The sequence below is a fragment of the Taurulus bubalis genome (assembly GCF_910589615.1).
Source record: "Taurulus bubalis genome assembly, chromosome: 11".
Taxonomy (NCBI): domain Eukaryota; kingdom Metazoa; phylum Chordata; class Actinopteri; order Perciformes; family Cottidae; genus Taurulus; species Taurulus bubalis.
This window is the reverse complement of record NC_136599.1, coordinates 3,307,764-3,324,885: the sequence shown is the minus strand read 5'-3', so window position 1 is coordinate 3,324,885 and position 17,122 is coordinate 3,307,764. Positions and strand designations below refer to the sequence as shown.

General features: G+C 43.6%; 1 protein-coding gene across 1 annotated transcript in view; it reads right to left on the bottom strand.

Annotated features, from left to right (window-relative positions):
• LOC306743406 (sterile alpha motif domain-containing protein 10-like) overlaps window positions 1-11,989 on the bottom strand; it is a gene marked incomplete at its 5' end in the record, with an annotated part of 40,586 nt that extends 28,597 nt beyond the window's left edge. The window contains one exon of the mRNA XM_079225909.1: window positions 11,929-11,989. Within this exon, the coding sequence (XP_079082035.1) occupies window positions 11,929-11,989 (61 nt within the window). The remainder of the gene's footprint in view (window positions 1-11,928) is intronic.
• Between the last annotated feature and the right edge of the window lie 5,133 nt (window positions 11,990-17,122).

Below are 17,122 nucleotides of genomic sequence, written 5' to 3'. Positions count from 1 at the left end.
GTCGGCGGTGCACTCAGCTGTATTATCACAGCGGACCCCATACCGGCCCGGGGTCGATGACGAGTCAATGGCAGCAGAAAACAGGCAGCGCAGTGTGTTGTGACAAAGTGAGAGTGAGTCATCACAACCCAGAGAGGTCCTGGAGCATGCAGCCATAACCAGCCACCCGAAATATTATGCAGTTATAGCTGCAGCAGAATGTGAGTTCAGCTGTGGACGGACACACACACACACACACACACACACACACACGCGCACACGCACGATCGATCACATGATTTTCCTGGTGGAGTTAACACGTTACAAATGCTGCATCAAAGGCGTGAATATGCTTTGAATATGCCACTGTTTGTTCAAAGATATGTAAAAACAGAATTATTTACTTTTTTTGCAAGTCATTTGTGTGTGTGTGTGTGTGTGTGTGTGTGTGTGTGTGTGTGTGTGTGTGTGTGTGTGTAAAAGCAATCATTGAGAAAGAGACAGAATTCCTGATGAAGGGGCTAAAAGTGGAACAAGGCATAATAAATGTTGCGTTCATTACTTTTAAATATGAAAAAGTCTCTTAAGAGCAGAACAATGTCGGAGCATTCTTTGAGAAACGGCTCATTTCATCTCCTGAATGAACTCTTAATTTCCTTTCCTCCCTCCTTGGGGACCAGATTTCTTCTTTTTTTTTAAAGGAGTGATTGGATTTATTTGAATGTGGTATGTTAAGTTATTCGCGGTCTAATTAAAGTGTGTCTTTGTTATGTTGCTTTCTTTAGGTGATATTTTAATGTTAATCATCACATCCCTGGTAAAAAGGCGTGAAGATGTAACTACAGGGCTGGCTGTCACCACTAGGATGTAAAAACAAACAAACTTCCTTTCACCAACAACAAGCCATCCTAAACTACTGACGCCTCACCTTAGGCTAAGCCCCGCCCCCTTCTGCTACACAGAGCTCCGTTACCATGGAGCCCACACTGCCACTAACTGCACTCCCCGACAAAATATTATACTTTTTTTTTACAAAGTGCTTTGACAGACAAGGCAGAAAAATTGAGGCAATAAAACAACAGAAAGCTAAACAGTGAGGTTAGAGTTCAACTCTGATAAAATAAATTAATACAATAAAATAAATTAAAGTTTCATTCTTGCGGCTACGACATGTGACCTCTTGACATGTGTCCAGTCATTTTTGTTTTAAATAAAACATCTTTCCGACCTTGATAATCAATCAACATGTTCTTCATTCATTCTTTTTTTAAAGATTTAAAAGACATGATTCCGGGGAGCGGCGGTGAACGCAGACGTGGAGGAATGAAGAAGGAGGATGGAGATGAAAACCCAGAAAGGCCTGTCAGGAACCACTGGTGTGGAACGTTGTTCTGCTGCTACTGTTCTGTCTCCTTATGCAGCAGCATCTTTCTATGTTCCCCTTCTTCTCTCTCTCTTTCTCTCTGGTTGTCAGCTCTTTTGTGGTCGCCGGGACAAACCGAGGCCGGCCCTGATGTAATTACTGCCAGTCAGACTGAGGAGGGAGGAGACGGGAGGCAGGAACGTGGGAAGCTAAGCGCCTTCCGACCCTAAAGACCTGCCAATCTCCCACGAAGAGAGACAAGAGGAGCCAGACAAGAAAGAGAAGGAGAGGGAGAGCCGTACTGTAAATAAGCGTCGGATCCACGCAGACTGACAGAAAACTGATCAAACTGTGGCAACGTGAAAGAAGCTCCGAGAGGAGGCGGCGAGACGCGTGAATAGACCACCAAACAACTCCATCTCACAAGCCGTAGAAGGCGGTGGTGCTTTCAGGGACCACCCTGCACTTCACGGACGTCGCCTCGTCGATGTGGGGAAGTGCAGGGTCCCGGCTTCGGCCCGACCTTTCCAACCCAGAGGTCGTAAATATGGAAATGTGGAATCAACCCGAAATGTTCAGTCAGGAAGTTCTTATGCTTTTCTTCTTGAAACTTGTTGTTCTTTTCTTTTAACCCTCTGAACCGTAATCCCGGCGGGATGGAGAAGCATGCTTTCTATGAACAATCTCCAAAACCGTTTGCAGCCAGAAGATGTAAAAAAAATCTTTCATAAATTGTCAGATTTTCTTCTTTCCATGGGGGTCCTTAAACACATCGTGTGTGACGAGCGTCTCCGTCAGAGAAAAGCAAACGAAGTGGAGCTGACATTTTTTATTTTTCATCAAAAACATTTTATTCCACGTCTCATTTAAAATCAGTATATAGAATGCAGCTTTAACACATGAAGCATAGACTTCTATACAACCAGAGAAGTCACCCCCTGGTGGTCAGGAGAGAGAATGCAGCGTTAACACATGAAGCATAGACTTCTATACAACCAGAGGAGTCGCCCCCTGGTGGTCAGTAGAGAAAATGCGGCTTTAACACATGAAGCATATACTTCTATACAACCAGAGAAGTCACCCCCTGGTGGTCAGTATAGAGAATGCAGCGTTAACACATGAAGCATAGACTTCTATACAACCAGAGAAGTCACCCTCTGGTGGTCAGGAGAGAGAATGCAGCGTTAACACATGAAGCATAGACTTCTATACAACCAGAGGAGTCGCCCCCTGGTGGTCAGTAGAGAGAATGCGGCTTTAACACATGAAGCATATACTTCTATACAACCAGAGAAGTCACCCCCTGGTGGTCAGTATAGAGAATGCAGCGTTAACACATGAAGCATAGACTTCTATACAACCAGAGAAGTCACCCCCTGGTGGTCAGGAGAGAGAATGCAGAGTTAACACATGAAGCATAATCTTCTATACAACCAGAAGAGTCCCCCCCCTGGTGGTCAGTATAGAGAATGCAGCGTTAACACATGAAGCATAGACTTCTATACAACCAGAGAAGTCACCCCCTGGTGGTCAGGAGAGAGAATGCAGCGTTAACACATGAAGCATAGACTTCTATACAACCAGAGGAGTCGCCCCCTGGTGGTCAGTAGAGGTTTCCACCTGCCTAATACTTGTTTTGTGAGGTCACAGTGACCTTTGACCTTGGGTCGAAGTAAGTTTGAAGAAATTCCCTCAAGAGGCGTTCCTGATAGAGTTTAATTCCTGGAATACACATCCAAACAATTTCCCGAAAAATATAATAAACGGGAAAAACTACATACAGACAAAGGCTGACACGTACAATGCAGGCCGGCACGCACAAGCGATCCGTCTGACCCTAATACAATGACTTCATCACGCATCAGGCCCACGAGGCGTTCTCATCAGATTACAGCTCGGGACTTATTCCTCGCGCCGATAGCGAAGTTCAACCTGCATGCAAACTTTGTGTTATCAATCAATCAATTTGATTTGTCCAACCCCAGTGAAACACGACCTCCCTCCCGTTAGCTCCTTAAACGGGTGCATTATTCATCGTGAGCACGAGCTCCCGCCGGAGTCTCGGCTCCACCAGATTGCCAAAAGAAATAGTCACCGGCTTGAACAGAGATCTGCACCAGGGCTCCGGGATGCAGCCGAGTCTCAGGGAAGCTAAGGACACTACAGCTTGTTCTAATGCGGACCACACAAACTGCTTTTGCCGTAATTATTATTAATGCCACCAAATAATACACTATGCATATTTCCCCTTGTTGCATTTAGTGTTGTTTGTAGCTGAAGTTAGCTGAGCGTTTGCTTCTGCTCCCCGGCCAGAAAACATCTCATTTTCTGAATAATATTCATCTCTAGTTCCTGAGATGTCGCATTCACGAGAACGGGACCGACGTGAGGTCACGATGACCTTGATCTTTAACGTTTGACCAGCAAATTCGACTCAGTTCATCCTCAAATTTCAAAGACGTTCGCTTCCTCAAGACACACATTAACCCTCTGAACCCTGAACAGTTTCTGCTCCTCTCTGGAAACAGCTCAACCATGGAAGTAGAGAGGACTCAAACATGTCTTTTGTGCAGAAGAATACGGTTATAATGGCATAAATCATGAAAAAAAAGAAAATACAAGTTGAATTTCTTTGCTAATTTTTTTTTATTATTATTGGAAAACATTGGAATATATATATATATATATATATATATATATATATATATATATATATATATATATATATATATATATATATATATATATATATATAGGACATTGTTACAAGTGCCACAAGTCTTTGTTTCTACCTCAGCCTCTCCTGCCTGCAGTTCAGTCAAAGTTTCACACAATATTTGTCATGTGACTGTCAGTCTCTTGTGAGTCAGTCAGAGGAGCTCATAATTTAATGTTTTTTATAGAATCTGGTTACATTACACGGTTTATTCAGGGAGAGAGTTTAAATACGACACGGAGAATAAAATGTTTTTGATGAAAAATCACAATTTTAAGCTTCACTTTGTCTGCTTTTCTCTGACGGAGGCGCTCGTCACACACGATGTGTTTAAGGACCCCCATGGAAAGAAGAAAATCTGACAATTTATGAAAGATTTTTTTTACATCTTCTGGCTGCAAACGGTTTTGGAGATTGTTCATAGAAAGCATGCTTCTCCATCCCGCCGGGATTACGGTTCAGAGGGTTAAAAGAAAAGAACAACAAGTTTCAAGAAGAAAAGCATAAGAACTTCCTGACTGAACATTTCGGGTTGATTCCACTGTGTAAATGACTCTACTTCTCTTGATGTATTCCCTCAGTAAACATTGTAAACATGAGTTTATGTCTCAATCTCTAGTTTCAAGTCTTCTTCAATACAGCATGATGTTCATTTAGTAAATTATGGTCATTTAGAGTCAAACAGACCATAAAGCAGGGGATGCTTTAGGGGCGGGGCTACGAGGTGATTGACTCATTTATCTCGCAGACTCTCTTCCTGTCGAGTCGAAGCACCAAAGACTTCCTGTCACGACTTTATTATCATCTATTATGATCCACAATTATCATTCACTCCGTCTCTACTGATTGATACATCCATACTTTCCAATTTCTTTTTTTAAATGACGTTTTAACTGCCGGATGCTTTCACGGTTTGCAAAGCTTTGAGAAAATGCACCGTATTTTAAACGAGGCAGAGCGAGAGGATCTAGTGTCTCTAAATGGATCTTTGATCACCATTCAGCAGGATTATCCGTCGCCCTTGTCTATCTGCCTCAACATGCTTTCTGATTGGCCAACCGCCAACCTCCTCCGTCCTATCTGTCACTAACTGGTGTTGTATTATTATCTCGTTGCCCTTGCCGCTGACTTTTATCACCTCCAGCTGTGGGCAGGGCAGAGGAGACAAAAGAGGTAGGATGAAAAGTGAAGAAGAAAAAAAGCATGATATGTGTCTCCTGGGTCAGTACATCAAAATAAATAAGAAGTAGTGATGTGGGGCGATTCATAAAAAAGCTCAGGAAGCAACGGCCTCCCGTTAGGAGGGAAACGGTGGAGGGGGAAGAGAGAAGTGTTGGCGGCGGAGATGCTAGAACCAAGGGCAGAGTGTCAGACAGGTGTTTATGTGTGTGTCAGTGTGTGTGTGTGTGTGTGTGTGTGTGTGTGTGTGTGTGTGCAGAGAGTAGGTAGGTCAATACGACTCAGCCCAGTGAAGTGTAACTTCATATCGCCTCCTCTTGACTGAGCAGCATATCTAAAGCTCAGAGGTATTCCCTGTTGAAAAGGTAATTAAGCTGTTGGGTACGGCAAGCCGGAAGGTCGTTCCGATCCAAATCCCTCAGTAGATTAACGCGGCATCACCGGACATTACTGATTTTACTCCAAAAGCAGGCATCTAAATTAGTCCGGGTGGATTTTTTTATATTTTTTTGCTGCGTGGGCTTTTTTTTTGCAGAAGCCAGCTTATTTTGCATAACCTTGGCATCAACTTCTGGGCGCATGTGAGGTGAACTCACTCCCTCTTTCCGGTAAATATTCATTTGGACCCCATTTGAATTGTGTCATGAATTACTCAAACAATGTTTTTACAATTTAAAAGATAATATAGCAAGTTAAGAAAGTCTTAGTTTGTCGTGATATACGTCCCCAACGCGGCGGTTAATCTGGCTAGCTCGCTCGCTAGCTAGCTAGTGTATATCTTAAGTAACTGTGATCCAAATGCCCCATGCTTATTGTTATGTAACTGACTTGCATTATTCACCCATTTCGTAAAATTATTTTCGCTTCAATAAGAAAACTTCACAAATGCTCAAAAGCGTTTTTGAAGCTAGCTAGCTAGCTAACGTTGCTACGTTCCACGGACAAGTGCAGCGTTATCTGACTGTTTTTTATCCAGCGACTATTTATTTTTTAATCAGCCGAGAAGCAAAAGAAGGAGCGAGAGCCCGTAGTTGGTGTGAGTTCATCCTGGTAAAAAACACATCCCAGCTTCAGAAAGAGAGACGGAACTTTCTTTCTATTTACGTATTTTCACAGTTTTACGACAAAATGTGGCTTTTTTTGACGTGCAAAATCTGACCATCATCATAAGAGTATTTCATGGCACAATTCAAACGGGATACAAGTTTGTCTCTCGCCGTTGACTTTACCGTACGCATGTTTTTCTGAAGTAAGATCCCGTGTGGCGCCTTTCTATCCTCTCACCTGTGAGAGTGTTCTGGATCATCCACTTTATTTCATGGATCACGGAGAGGGTGATGTGGTGTATTTCAGCAGCGTGACATTGACATCAAATCCCCTCCATACCGAGTCTTATTTAACTCAGATATCAGATTTATATTTGCAGTTTTATACGAAAGAGGAGAGGAGGGAAAAAAATCCCAGGTTTCCTCATTCCTCTGTAATCTGCAGGACGGGGACTTTATCATGCAGTGATTTCATGCCCGCGTTACACATTACAACTTAAGTATTAAATATAGCATCCAAGAGACCAATTGCAGCCAACTTTGTCCACATCCCCAGTGCACCAGATGTATTGGTTTTAGTGTGTTTGGGGGTGAAGCGAGAGGCTATTTACAAATCTTCCACTCCACCAGACCTGGTCCCAACCCCAGGAATGAGCCATGAAATTACTCCATTTTGAAAGAGCAGAGGGGGTGAGCGTGAGAAGAATTCTGGTTGCGGCTAAAAATAAATATAAAACTCCAGGAACCCAGGGGGCCTTTCCCATGATGCATTGCAGTCTATTACCCACTCTGACATGAGACACTGGGGCTGAGGTCTACCCCTCGCAAACCATCAGTGTCACGCAGACGCAGAAACGGGAGGAAACAACGGACGACACACCGACTCTCATCGGGACACAGACGAGGGGAACGCCGCCTAAATCCGTGGGTGTGATTGTGTGACTCACGATCCGCATATCCACACATCTGTATATTCTGTCTGCTTTAGTTTACGCCAGCAGATCAGAATGAAGCTACAGTGAGTCTGTTTACATGCAGCCGGGTGGATGGAGGCTGAATTTTGGATTTAAACGGCAGGGAAATGATGGCTCACGATGCTGGTCACCGGAGAAGTTCATCTATTCTGTCTGGTGTGAGAAAAGATGAGCACCTTGTCATCATTTTATCCTGTTAGACATGTCATTATTAGTCTTAAAGCTGCATTCTCTCTACTGTCCACCAGGGGGCGACTCCTCTGGTTGTATAGAAGTATATGCTTCAAGTGTTAAAGCTGCATTCTGTTTCCTGGCCACCAGGGTGTGACTCCTCTGGTTGTATAGAAGTCTATATCAATGACTCTACTTCTCTTGATGTATTCCCTCAGTAAACATTGTAAACATGAGTTTATGTCTCAATCTCTAGTTTCAAGTCTTCTTCAATACAGCATGATGTTCATTTAGTAAATTATGGTCATTTAGAGTCAAAGAGACCATAAAGCAGGGGACGCTTTAGGGGCGGGGCTACAAGGCGATTGACAGGTCGCTAACACGGCGTTGTACGGTCAAGGAGTGGTCTGTGTTTTCGTCTCACAACTTTACCCCTTTCACAGTGTGTTTTCACTCCATTAAAGTTAATTGTAACACCTAAAAACGTCTTATTCAGCGTTCGGTTGTTCTTAGCTCCGCCCTCTCGTGTCCCTTCTGGCCCTGCAAGATGGCGACGGCCAAAATGCCAAATTTAAGGCTTCAAAATGGCAGTACACAAACCAATGGGTGACGTTACGGTGACCACGTCCACTTTTGGGCCTAATTTGAAAAATAAATTAATTTGCTCAAGGCGTTCCCATGGTGCCAAGGTGTGAGGTCACAGTGACCTTGACCTTTGACCATCACATTCTAAACCAGTCCGTCCTTGATTCCGGGAGAATTTTAAAGAAATTCCCTCAAAATATTGCATTCATGAGAACGGATTGGATGGACGAACAACCCCGAAAACACAATGAGGCATAAAAATGAAAATAAAAAACACAGAAGGATCCAGCATACCTTTTACCCCCCATCCCCCCATCGCACTTCCACCGAGAGAGACGGAACTGTTGATTATCCATCACCGTGTCAGAGAACATACAATTACAGATCACTTCAGATAAAACACACACACTCAGACGGGCACGCACGCAAACACACTCCTCCGCCCGAGGACACCGGCTGCCATGTCCACTCCGGCTCAGAGGAGCTCGCTGCTCGTCCTCCTCGCACAAGAGGAGGAGGAGGAATGTCGAGGCCTGACGCGGTCGTGTCCTCTCGAGAGGATGAAGGGATGAAGAAAGACAGGAAGACGGCGAGTCGTAGAGGAAGCGAGCGAATCGAAGATTACGCTTTTCGGAGCAGAGCGTTGATATTAATTGCTTCAGGAATTGAACGAGGGAAACGCCGAGCAGATTAGATCATGTGACTGTTTCTTTTCTCCCCTCCTTCACAGAGGAGCTTTGATATGACAACACGGGGAAGGCAGATTAGATCTCGCTGACGGTCGATAATTCAGAGCGAATGTCAGAGGAGAAGCGAGGAGGAGGTCGAGCGATAGAATGTGAGGCGTGATCGGGCGGTTTTTCATACGGCGTTCGTAGATATGTCTACGAAAAGGAATGCGCTGTAATACGCGGATTCCCCATGAGACACGAGAAGTCAACGCTGATCTAGTTTTCACGTAACTTGAGTACTTCAGCAACGGCACTTCTGTTGTTATTTTTACCCAAATAACAATTGTTTCCTAAACCTAAACCTAACTTAAGTATTTTGCAATTTGCAAAGTATTTTACGATCTTTACTAAGTTACTAAACCTAACTTCAATATGCTACGACCTTTTCCAAAATCTCAATAAGTATTTTACGACATGTTCCTTAACCTAACTTCAGTATTTTAAGATCTTTTACAAAATCTCAATAAGTATTTCACCATATCTTCCTTAACCAAACTATTTCACGATCTTTTCCTAATCCTCAATAAGTAATTTACGATCTTTTCCCGAATCTAACTAACTATTTCATGATCTTTTCCTAAACCTAGCTAAGTATTTCACGATCTTGTACTAAACCTAGCTAAGTATTTCACAATCTTTTCCTAATCCTCAATAAGTAATTTACGATCTTTTCACACTCCTAACATCAGTATTTTAAGATATTTTCCTAAACCTAACTTCAGTATTTTACGATCTTTTACAAAACCTCAATTTGATGTATTTTAAGATATTTTCCTTAACCAAACTATTTCACGATCTTGTATTAAACTAGCTAAGTATTTCATGATCTTTTCCTAATCCTAACTTCAGTATTTTAAGATCATTTCCTAAACCAAACTTGAGTATTTCATGATCTTTTCCTAATCCTAACGAAGTATTTTACGATCATTACCTAATCCTAACAAACGTTTTGTTTGACTGATCTCCCCGAGACGCGTCACTAGAACTCCGTCTCCTTCTTTTCCAATGTCGGAGTCGCTCCGCTCGTCAATTTCACACTTGACCGAGGCATCCAATCAAATCAAGTAATGGGCGGGCTTTACGACTCTGGCATTGACTCCCTGTCTTAATGCAGGTAGATGTGGTAGGAACGGATATTGACATTGGCAAATGTTTTATTAGGATGGACTCTATAATTTCCCCCTTTGTGCTCATTCTACAGCAAAAGCTTGATATCTGCAGAAATACATTGTTTGTATTAGATTCATTTTGTATTGGTTGTGCACCCCCTGTCCCAATATTTATCAGTCTAGATTAATATAATAAATAGCACTACCAATAAGAGAAAAAAAAAATGTTTTTGATTTCAGGTTGGACTGTTCCTACAAACCCCTTTTAAATGAAACAAAAGTGATATTTTTCTCCACATCTCTGCAACTAAAACCCACTCTGCATTTTCAGCAGAATTTGAAATGTGTTGCAAACGTTCGACCCTGACATCATCCACTTGCAGCTCCCGTTTTGCTGCATTTGAATAATGAATCCATCGTAAAAAACAAGAAGCCGCTTTAAACTGCCAGAGCACTTCAAGGGCGCACGATATCCGTGTTCATTTGCATGATGTTGTTTATGAGATATTGAATTATTATTCGACAAGCCAGCCTAACTTATAGCGGTAATCAGATGATCAATCCACTTCACGCGCTGCCACTCCTCTGCTCAATCATACACAGCCAATAAAAACCCGACAAATCAATTCAAATTAGCTCAGGACCTCCAGACGGATCGTTGCATCGGAGGAGATAAGAGTGCAAACATTTGGGGGGAAATTACATTAAATCGGTCGTTTTAAATTCACACGGCGGTGATATCCACGAGCGAGCATCATAAAGGTTGAGATGCCCCGCGGCTAACTGGTTGAAGGATTTCATATCGCGAAAGGTCAAGTGCAAGAAATCAAATGGTTGACGCCAAAGTCCGAAGTTTTTTACACTTTGTCTTGCAGAGTCGCGAGAGCTCAGATGTTTATATTTATTATGATTTAATGGTTTTGACGGACATACTATGGGGTTTCCTGATCTGCAATTATGTTGTGGTCTGTATGAATTAAAAATAAAATGGTGGTAAGAATGAGATAAATACAATTGGTATACCGTAAAAGCCGGGTAACAAGCCGCTACTACCTTCGGTGGTTGTCCCCGCTGTAGCAAGCTAGCGCTGCTGCTAGCTAGTGCTGCTGCTAGCTCCCCGCTGCTGCTGCTACTCCCCGTATCCCCTCTGCCTGAGTCGGGCGTCGAGCCGGGGCTGGTCACGCTACCTTCGGTGGTTGTCAGGGAACTAGCGAGAGCTAGTGGAGAGCTAGCGGAAGTTAGCGGGGAACTATCAGTAGCGCTAGCTGGCTATAGCGGGGAACTAGCGAGGACACCGACCGAACGTAGTAGCGGCTTGTAACCCAACTTTTACGGTAGTAGGTTAAATATGGAGGATGATGGTTTTTGTTCGATTTATGTTTTGTTTTTTTACTTATTTGTTGTTGTTTTTTGTTGTCTAGTAATGTGAGGTGACGTGTAAATGCAATGAAAAGAAAGGAAGTAGAAGAGATCATGTTCTTCTGCACATGTGGACTCACAGTCACTCCAGCCGTCACATAAGAATAACACATTATATTATTATTCCTCAGCTTTCAAATCTCGATTTACGCTCTGATCTAAACCGTCTCTAGGCAGTTTATCTGTCACTAAAAAACTTCCTCCTCTGCAGTTCTACTCGAGGAAACAACACAAAGCGCACACAAACTTCTCGGCTTAGACAAAATTGGCTTTTTTAAATATTTAGTGTCTGTTTACAGCTGTTCCCCCCTGAGGTGACAAAAGAAATGTTCTGCCTGAAGGGATTAACGGCCGTTTTGGTACAAAAAATATTAAAATGTTAACGTCTGGCCTCATAAAAGGCACAAACGCTGAATTACCAGCAGGAAGTCATTAAGCAAGCAACCCTGTCTGCACGCGTTTTAATATCAAAACATAATCTTTTGTTTTTCAAGTGCCGTTTGAGCTGATCATTCACGAGCCAGACGGCCCGCTAATGAACTCTGAAGTGATTCAAGCGCTCAGACAAACAGGCTTTGGTCATTATCTCTCCATTCTTCTCTAAATTGGAATTAGAGAAGCATTTTTCTCGCTGGATCCTCGCGTTTAACAAACACCTTCAGCGAAGGCCTGCAGGGCCGTCCAGCAGGGATCCACCGCGCTCTGTCTGCTGAGCATCGAACCGCCGGCTCCGAGTGGAGTCCAAAGCCCGAATGGACTGCGGGGTCCGTTGCCATCGTCACACGCGGTCTGCAGATCGATGCGGTGCACTCACGCGGTGGCCGGGTGAGCGAGACCGGGATGTGTGGAGGCGGGGTTTGGACTCTGGGACTCAATACTTTATTGAATCTCCATGAAAATCAGTAGTGCTCTGCTTTTGTTTGCACATGTGCGTCACTGCTCAGAGACGGGGGGGGGAAACAAAACGTCTGAGCGACGTAGCGTGGCGAGAAAAATAAATAAAAGCCAGTCGATCGGCACGCACAAATGTCCACGAACGACAAAGGTTACCGAGGACCGAGGATCGGCAAACAAAGAGATGAATAAATGACCGTTGCGAGTCGGCTGATAATCCGCTCGACACCGTTCCCGCGTCCGCACAAAAGCATCCGGGACGAGGGGATGAAAGAAAAATAAAGAGGAATGGAAAAAGAAAGGGCTTATTGAATGGACAGCGGGGGGGGGAGGGGCTGACGGAGAGAAGAAAAAGATAAAAGTTAATGCTCCACAGAAGCTGAGAGTAAACAGAGAGAGAGAGAAGGGAAATGTGCCGATGAATCTGAAGCTCGGATAGACGAGGAGGGAATGGAAATGTGCAGACAGGGAGTTAGTTTGTAGATCCGTAAGCTGCATACTTGATTAGAAACAGCAGCGCGGCGGCGGCGGCGGTGGAGGTGGAGGTGGAGGTGCTTCTTCTGTCAGCCAACGGAAATATAACCCAGAGCTTTGAAGTTTCCCAAAAAGTTTGTTGTGCTCCTGTGTGACGTGATCCAGGAGGCTGCCTCTAATCTTTCCCGGAGGGGGCGGAAAGAGAGCGAGAGAGAGAGCGAGAGAGAGAGAGGAAAGGTGGGTAGCAGATGAAAAGGTGGTGGCAGTGGGCCACACAGAGACAGGTGAGGGGAGACCTGCACTGGCAAAAAACTATCCAACACAGAATAACTCCATATTCTCCACTTCCTAAAACTTTGCCGGCAAAAGCTGAAAAAGATGCGTAAAAAACTCACAAACGTGTTTCGTGTGGAATTTCGTTTTGAAGCCCTGAGTTGGAGCATTTTGGTCGTCGCCATCTTATATTTTCAACCAGAAGTTAAGACATAAACTCATGTTTACAGTGTTTACTGAGGGAATGAATCAAGAGAGAAGTAGAGTAATTTATATAGACTTCTATACAACCAGAGGAGTCGCCCCCTGGTGGTCAGGAGAGAGAATGCAGCTTTAACACATGACGCATAGACTTCTATACAACCAGAGGAGTCACTTCCTGGTGGTCAGGAGAGAGAATGCAGCTTTAACACATGACGCATAGACTTCTATACAACCAGATGAGTCGCCCCTGGTGGTCAGGAGAGAGAATGCAGCTTTAACACATGAAGCATAGACTTCTATACAACCAGAGGAGTCGCCCCCTGGTGGTCAGGAGAGAGAATGCAGCTTTAACACATGAAGCATATACTTCTATACAACCAGAGGAGTCGCCCCTGGTGGACATGAGAGAGAATGCAGCTTTAACACATGAAGCATTGACTTCTATACAACCAGAGGAGTCGCCCCCTGGTGCAGCAGACGCCCTCAGTGGGAGAGCGCATGGTCTGTGTGCACAACTTATTCAGGTGTGTTTGGTCCACTTCCTGCAGCGGCGTTCCCTGTTTTTTTTCATCCTGAACAGCGAGACCAATTACCTCCCGCTGCTCCCCGCCGCCCCACCTGTCTCCGCCGGACTCGGCTGCACGCTGTGCAGATTTAGGGGTCCGTCCGTCCTTCTCGGCCTAATTGGCGTGTTATCATGTCTTCTCCTGCGTCGCCACTTCATCCAGGCCTTTCAGTCAGATGGACATGCCAATTACCCCTCCTCCTCCACACACACACACACACACACACACACACACACACACACACACACACACACACGGTTGCCAGAGGCTGTGCTGTCAGGTAACATAGCGGACAGCAGCTGGTACAAAGCAGGCAGTAGGGATGAAACAGGAAGAGGAATCAAAGCGAGCCCTTGTACACACACACACACACACACACACACACACACACACACACACACACACACACACAGGCGAACACACACACACATCAATGCACATGAAGTCCCAGCAGGAGCTTCTCGTCCGGGCCGAACCAACCCAAGGGAAGCTTTCTACTCTGCTTTCCATCTCAATCCTTTTACTCTAAACACACTCGCACTGTCTTCCATTCATCGCTCCTCTTTTCCTTCCACCGTTTGTTTTTTCTTAAAGGCGCAGTGCTGACATTTATACCTATTTTCTTTTTTTCCCAGCATTTAGCAATCCAGCGGCGTATCTCATGATAACGTGTTAATTAGTTAACGAGTATTGGAGATGCTTGTACTGTGGTTGTATTTTTTGTATAGACCCAGCCTAGCTCTTTATGCTAAGCTAAGCTAACCGTGTTTGCAGCTTCATATTTATCTCATAGACATGAGTGTGTTACTAATCTTCTAATATAATATGTAGTTCAAGCAACACTAAATGTTTATTTAACTGTATTAAGGTTGATATATATATATATATATATATATATATATATATATATATATATATATATATATATATATATATATATAAAGATGATATACGCATTGTGTTTTCTAGGAGTGTCGTGATGTACCGGTGTTGATGATAACCGTGATATTTAGAATCTTAATATTGCTATCATATTAATAACACACTTCTTACATCATTGTATACGTAAAGTTGTGGTAACAGACTCTCTCTTTCTCCACCTCCCTTCACTCGCATTTAAAATCGTATTAATTTGCCAAAAAGAGACTTTCACTGATACATTTGTTTTATTATATTTTCAAAACATTTCATAGATATTGCGATAATGCTGTTATCATGAATTATTTGCGTGGCGCTGAAGTCTACGCTGGTACGTCATATTATATATTCTATAGACAAAAATCTGTGTATATGTGTGTGTATGTGTATTTGTGTAGTGTGTATATATATACACACACACACATATATATATATATATATATATATATATATATATATATATATATATATAGCCATAAACTGTCTATGGATTATTGTGGTCGCTGCTGTATTTCTGCCTTGACGTCATTATTTTGAGCGTTGATGGAGCGGCTACAATAGCATAGCGTAGCATAGCATAGCATAGCCTCGCACCAAGGGAGCCAAACTCCATTCAGAAAACAAGCATTTTAAAAGTTGTTGTCTTGCAGACCGACCAGACAAAGCACAAATTCATACTTTTTACAAGTCAGCATCATCATGTAGTTATTTCAGCATCCTTTTATATCATTTTTTATCAGTTTATTGCAATTTAATCACAGCAAAATGTGTTTTAACCAGCCGACGCGTGGCCTGAAACAGTGAACATTGCCTGATGAACTTTACGGCGTTTATGCGCCCGGACACGACGGCGTTTTGATTTCTGGGACTTCAACAACACGTGCAAAGGGCGGTCGTGGCTGATGGAACACAAGCAGGCAAAAATCTACTTTGTGTTTGGTGTGAAAACGACATCAACAATCTCACTTATCAGTGCGATTGAACCGGCTTCCATGCACACAGCTGCAGTAGATAGAAACTGTCTTTAAAAAACAAACGCTACGCTATTAGTCAATGTAATGAGGTAATTTGGGAACTACTTCCTTCTCCAGATACATCACAGCCACCATCAGTGTCAGGTCCTCAAACACGATCAGCTCTATTGATAACTCCCCTGATGTTGACTTCTAATGGCGCCAGATGTCGCTCTACAGTGAAGGAGAGGCTCTTCATGGCGACCCACCAATGAAGCATCGTGTGTGTGTCTGTGTGTGTGTGTGTGTGTGTGTGTCACAGTGATTTCAGTACTTCTGTTTCAAACCAGTTCTTGTTCCTTCTCTCTATTCCAGTGAGTCTCAAAGTGTGCCGTGGCCCTCCGTCAGGGGGTCCACAAAATAATTTTAATATAATATATTTATTATGGATTTATTCTGTGTCGTGCCAGGCTCACATTACGTTGTTTTCAAGATCAGTTTCTTGAAATCTAGGTTGTGCAACTTTAATAAAATCATGGCATTAAATGTCCCCGCTGTGGGACTCATGAATGATCGTCTCATCTTATTCTGATCTTATTATGATCACGCACTTCCTACGCAAGTCCAGCAACGTTTACGATGAGCTTCAGCTGTCTTTAAAGTTCCTCCTTCGAGAATACGTGGATGAAATACATAAAACGAGTTACGCCGCATTATTTTTCGGAGGAGAGCAGCCGGGATCTGAAGCATTTAGCTCGAGAGGTTTGAGAAAACCAAGTAGACTTAAACACACTCCAATTACCCCTCACAGACATCTTGTTAACGATGGGGCATGAACAGCACATGTGTGAGCAGCCCTGCACACACACACACACACACACACACACACACGTCTGAGCCATTACATCTATCCTCGTGTTACCGCATTGGAGCCATTTTCACGTTAGATGAGAGAGGACAAGCGAGAGGAGTTTTATTATTATGCAACCCCTTAATTACTTCAATTTCATCCAAATTAGCTGCACCTCTTCCAACCAGATCTTGCACTTCTTGAATCTCTCACCCACGACAGAGGCTTCCAAAGAAGTTTTCTAAAGTTTTTGCTTTTTGACGACGCAGAGATTCTTACAAACTTAGAAAAGCTTCTTTCTCTCAGTCTGCAAGTGTAACTGTGTGCACGCGGCGGCCTGAAGTGTGTGCGTTTAAGTTGTGTGTGTAATGTGTGTGTGTGTGTGTGTGTGTGTTTGCTCCTGCCAACACCCAAAGCCTGCAGAGCACCAGTGACCTGATATGTAGGGCGAGACCGAGGCGCCGGGTGACAGCTTAGAGCCCGCCCCCACTAACGCTGACTGACGGCCGCTGTAACCTCGCCTGCCTCCCGACAATGGGTTCCGGTCCTGCTTCCACTTTCTACGTCTGTCATCCAGAGCTCAATGAGGAAGAAGATAAGAAGAATAAAAACAACTATTTCTGGCGCAAAGCTCTGTGTAAAACCTGGAGGACAAGACCAAACCAGATGAAGTGGAATGAGAGGAAGTAACTACTTTTAGGGCGATATATATTGGGGC